The 5,377-nt window shown below is 48.7% G+C and overlaps 1 protein-coding gene across 1 annotated transcript; it reads right to left on the bottom strand.

The window, feature by feature from the left end:
- Positions 1-3,135: 3,135 nt before the first annotated feature.
- On the bottom strand, positions 3,136-5,074 carry LOC101775488 (amino acid permease 3). Its single transcript, XM_004978862.4, has 2 exons — positions 4,475-5,074; positions 3,136-4,386 (listed from the first exon to the last, which is right to left on the bottom strand). The coding sequence occupies exons 1-2, from the start codon at positions 4,897-4,899 to the stop codon at positions 3,390-3,392; spliced, it is 1,422 nt and encodes a 473-aa protein (XP_004978919.1). The 5' UTR covers positions 4,900-5,074; the 3' UTR covers positions 3,136-3,389.
- Positions 5,075-5,377: the final 303 nt, after the last annotated feature.

The following is a 5,377-nucleotide window of genomic DNA, read 5'->3' as shown; positions in this document are numbered from 1 at the left end:
GCATGGTCGGCCCGTGAAGCGTGAACGCACAAGGAGGAAGAAGTTCATGTATACATCCCTCAATTGAATCACCAGCTTTAAGATTTGTGCGCTCCCGTATCTATCATCTGACTCTCTATCTTTTTTTTAACCAAAATGGCAGGAGCTCTGCCCTTCGCTAAGGAAGAAATAGAGTTTTAGAGCCACAAATCACAAGCCAAAGATTTTGGCTGTGACAAATCCCCGGCAAAACGAAAGCAACGAGTGCTAAAAACACATAAAACATCGAAGAAAGACCCTGAAGGAGATCTAAGACAACAACATGGCATGCCTTCTTTGCGTAACGTCTTCTTTTATTCGAATTCGCGAGGCAACCTCCATAGCTGGTATCAGTTTTTTTTTGAAAGATATAGCAATTTCGCTCCTTCTAAATGTTCCACCAAATATAGATGACTATGCCATTAAAGGAGCGCCAGGTTTCCTTTGGCTGTGTATCCGCAGCTGCTTCCCACCATTCGGCTAGCGAGTGGAAGGAGTAGAAGTTTTGTGGCTGTAGGTGAGGAGGCAACGTGACCTGCTCCCAGGTGAAAATCTGGTTCCAAACGGCCGGCTTGAGAAAATGGGCAGTCGAGGCACAAGTGCAAACTAGTTTCAGCCATACCATTGCATAGCACACAGGTTGTCTGATGTGGCCATCCGCGAATGGCCGAATTGTCGGCTGTTAGGATCTTGTTTTAGAGGTTGTCCAAGCAAAGAACTTGCATTTGTTTTCTGTCTATCTTTCCAAATCATATTCATCTTGTATTGGTCATAGGAGCCATTGAACTGGGCCCTGTATGTGGACTTGGTTGTGTAGTGTCCATCCGCCGTTCAACGCCACCGAATGGTGTCCATGGTCCTGGCTGCAAGTGTACATCTTGAACTTGTATCCAAAGGGAGACAAACTCCTGGAGTTGTTCAGCATTTGGGATCTTTCCTCGTAGTGATCTGATCCAACTGCTATTGCGTAGTTCTTGTTCCACCGTCTTGTTCTTCCTTTTAATGAGGTTGACTCTCGTCTTTCTCGAGTTATCCTTCTGTTTTTGTCCCGTATCAGTTAGTATGCAAGGAATTCGCTGTAACTCTTTCCCTCCGTGACAACCAAGTCCAAAACGCCAATGGCTGTTGGGATTCTAGTTTTTGGGGTTCAGAATTGTTATCCTCTCTACAGTGATGTGAGGGAGACAAAGCAGCCGCATGTAGAAGATAGTTGAGCATAGTGACGACAGTTGTGGTGACTCCAACGGTGGAACCACCGGAGACACTGAATAGTGACATGTGAGCGAATCTGTAATATCGTAGCAAAGGACAACATGCCAAAGAAAAGGAAGAAAAACGAGTTGAGGTCACTGGTCATGAGAAAGAGAAGATGATTGTACGACATATAAGGGTGTGGTAATGGATCATGACCCTCATGCCTTATTCACAATCCAACTCAACTCTACCTATTTTTAGCTTAAAATCATATATTATTATGATCTGACCCTTATTTTTAAAATAATGGATAGTAATTCCGGCTTCAGTCACCTTCGAGGAGGAGTTTCAATCCAAATTTATTACAGAGCATAGCATACTGCTACTTGTTACAACACGTTCAAACAACCACTCAAAAACCAATTTTTGAATTGAAGGACCATCCATTGAAACTAAGAAACGCAATGCTGCCATTTCCAAGGAACGGCATGCTGAAACAGCGAATTCTTGGTCGCTCTCACTTTGCTGCAAGTTTACCTAGAGACGGAGCCAGGGTGTTCCTCTGAATAGTACCTGTAAATAAGTTTTCGGTCAACATTTATCAAAAACCACCTCATTTCTTATCAACCATATGGCCCAACCCTTTGAAGTCCGATCCTTAAATTTGCTATGTTAAATTAGAGGATCCTTTACCATCTCTACATACAAGTGGAGCTTTAGTGAGCTATCCATGTTAGTGCCCTGAATCGCTAGATCAAGGATTATCACTTCGAACCAAATTAAAATTCTAAGTTTATAGGTTTAATTTACTTCTATCTATTAATAACCAGCAAGCAAATGTAGTTTCTTATTTTTCAAATATACTCGAGTGGTTGTTACACTTGTCTTGGTAATAAGTTCATATTATAATTAGGATGTACTATTCACCTTGATAATTACCGTTTGATTGTCACGCTAACAATCCAATTTCTCACCAACCCACTATGCCGGGTTCACATCACTCGATTTTCTCACGTGTAGAGGAAAGCATCAATGAGCATATACCGGACAAGGTAGGAAGACAAACTAGAGCCAACCCTTTCCGTCCAAATCTACTTTTGTTTTGAAAGCTTAGTCCACATCTACTTTAGCCACATCCAAGAAACACACCAATGCACCTCTAGACTAGACACAATCCACGTCTTAATCTTTTTACCTTGAGATATTCAAAGAGAAGTAAGGATGCAGGGTTATTCAGTGCTCAAGCTACTCTTTTCGAAAAAAAGATTGGAGGAACGACCGGTAAGACCGGCCGTATATGTAAATATTTTGAACCTCTCTAGACTAGACACAATCCCCGTCATAATATTTTTACCCGGAGATAATCAATGAAAAGTTAGGATGCAGGGTTATTCGTTCAGTGCTCCAGCTACTATTTTTGTAAAAAAGGATTAGAGGGAACCAGTAAGACCGGCTGAAAATTTTGAAATCTTAAGAAATTTTGATTGCAATTTGAAAACCTGAAAAAAAATCATCTGAAAAGAAAACCGGAGTTACTAGTATTCATTCATATATTCGTCAATATACACATAGATACATGATATCTTCTCTTGTTATTACTGATCATGAGGGCGGCCGTCACTTGGTGCGAAGGCTGCCGGTTCGGTACGGTACTAAAGGTTCTCGGACTTCCAGGCGGTTTTTCTTTTGGACTGCTGTGAACCCTTGGATCTCGCCAATACAGCCTCCTATGGTTTTTGTTACCAAGATATCTTTTTCTTTTTTCCGAGGGATTTTTTGAGTAATCAGCATGGGTAGTTGAGCCTAGAGATTTTGATCACGAAAATACTAGTTGACACATCATTTTCTTTCTTTAGTTTCATTAATCAATTATACAAATATCATCTCACGCTCCCAATATATGAAGGTTAGTTTACACTCATATAAACAAATGGAACTTTTTTCTTTTACTTTTCGAAGCTCCTCATTGGACTATCACCTGTTCTGCTGGAAGAGTTCTTTTTTCCTCCATTATATTTTATCCTCATCAATCATAAATCTTGGCGAGTTTCACATTTTTCTACGTACAAATATAAGAATAACTGTTGTGACACATCGCTAAATTAAAGGTAGAAAGGATCTGCGCAGTCTGGTCAGCTAGCTTTGTGACTGCAACAGAGCGGATCGTGCTCCTAATCCTAGTAGCCGCTGAACGGCCGGTGCAACTTGATCGAGCCTATGACGCCGGCCGTGGAGCCTATGGCGCCGGCGACGGACACGACGAAGCACGCGGCGCTGAGCGTCTGGAGGCACACCCACCGCGTGCTCCACCTCGGCACGCCGCGCTGCGCGATGTACATCTCGACGGGGAAGTAGACGGTGAGCGGCCAGAACGAGATGGCTCCGAGCAAGCCCACGACGTCGCCGAAGAAGGGGAGGCACATGGCGACGACGGTGGTGAGGCAGACGAACGCCGTGCGCCACGTGAGCCGGAACACGCTGAGGACGAAGGGCCCCACCCTCACCTCCCGGGACAGGAACCTGCTCCCCGGCCACCGCGCCGCCGCCCGCGTCTCGACGAAGGCGAAGAGCGGCTGGACGAAGACCTGGTAGGCGCCGACGAGGTGCACGACGATGGCGGCGTTGGCGACGTCGAGGAGCCAGTAGGGCTCGTAGAAGCCGAACCCTGTGAGGAGGTTTTCGGGGGCGTCGTCGCCGAACGCCGCGTACCCCATGCACCCGCACAGCATGTAGAAGGCCGTGGTCGTGGCGACGCTCACCATCGTGGCGCGCTTCATCACCGTAGACTCCGACGGCGGCGGCGCCCGGATGGTGTCCTGGATCTCGATGAGGATGTAGGCGTAGGAGTAGGCGAAGGAGATGTCGCCGAAGGCCTGCAGGCTGCGCCAGACCTTCTGCGCCGGCGACACCCCGGCGACGACGCTGATGCCAGCGAGGCTGCCCCTGATCCCGCCGTTGGCGACGGTCTGCGCGATCCCGAGCGACAGGCCGATGGTGGCGTAGGTGAAGGACATGGCGGCGGCGACGATGGAGAGCCACCATATCTGGTCGAAGTCCGGTATCTGCGAGAAGACGATCTCCACGGCGCCGAAGAGGATCATGTAGGGGTTGCTCGAGCTCCGGCACGGGTTCCTGTGCCCTTTGTCGTGGAAGCAGTCCGCCCTCTTGATCGCCCTGCAACAAACATGATCGGTCGCGCGCGTTCATATATATGTATATATGTAAATCAGAATGGAACTGAAGACGACGCATATATTCTTACAGCATGCTGATGGAGGAGGCGATGGTGTATCCGATGGCGATGCCGACGAGGTTGGCGTACTGGATGACGCCGCAGAGCTTGACCTTGGCGCCGCCGAGGATGGCGCGGACGGCCTCCGTGTAGGTGTAGTTGCGCTTGCCGGAGACGGGGTCGCCGCTGCGGTAGCAGTCGGCGAGGAGCGTGGAGGTGTAGTAGCTGATGGCGGCGAACACCACCATGGCGACGAGCCCCGCGCCCCAGCCCAGCTGCGCCATCGCCCACGCCAGCGACAGCACGCCGGCGCCGATCACCGCCGTGATGATGTGCGCGCTCGCCGTCCACATCGTGCCCGTCCGCCGCGGCCGCCCGTCCTCGTCCAGCCGCGCCTCGTCGCCATGGTTCCCCGCCTCCACCGACACCTCCAACGCCTCCCCTGCCTTCGCCATCACTGCGTGCCGATCGACCTCCGATAATCCTTCCAAGAATTAATGTAGGGACTGATATGATCTTGATCTTTGCTTGCTTTGCCGTGGTGATGAGCATGCATGTGCGTGTGTGGATGGGAGGGTCGGAGGTGTGTTTATAGAGATGAGACTAGAGGGAGAGAATGTGATAGTGAGACATGGTGGTGGTGGGGTGGCAGTACCAGTGGTTGGCTCATCGAGTCGCCGCGTGGAAAGGTGGAGGGAGGAGAAGTCTTGTTTTCTTTCTAACTTCCACTGCTGATATGCCAACACTGGCTGATAACACGCCTCAACTGTGTATATTCTCGCACACATTCTGCATGCTTCTTTTTTTCTGCTTTCCTGTAATGGATCTTTCGCTTTCTTGCCGACGTCGTCTGCTGGGTTTCACCGGCGTGAACCCGTAACTTTGTTCAAACAGCTGTTGGTTCTCTAAGTAGGTTTGTTGACATATATCTAC

The sequence above is a fragment of the Setaria italica genome, chromosome VIII (assembly GCF_000263155.2).
Source record: "Setaria italica strain Yugu1 chromosome VIII, Setaria_italica_v2.0, whole genome shotgun sequence".
NCBI lineage: Eukaryota > Viridiplantae > Streptophyta > Magnoliopsida > Poales > Poaceae > Setaria > Setaria italica.
This window is presented reverse-complemented; position numbering and strand designations above follow the sequence as displayed.

Bases quoted from the DNA above. Each gene is read 5' to 3' on its own strand.
- LOC101775488 (XM_004978862.4), bottom strand. From the start codon at position 4,899: ATGGCGAAGGCAGGGGAGGCGTTGGAGGTGTCGGTGGAGGCGGGGAAC. The intron at 4,387-4,474 runs GTAAGAATATAT...TGTTTGTTGCAG, and splicing joins GCCTCCTCCATCAGCATGCT to GGCGATCAAGAGGGCGGACT.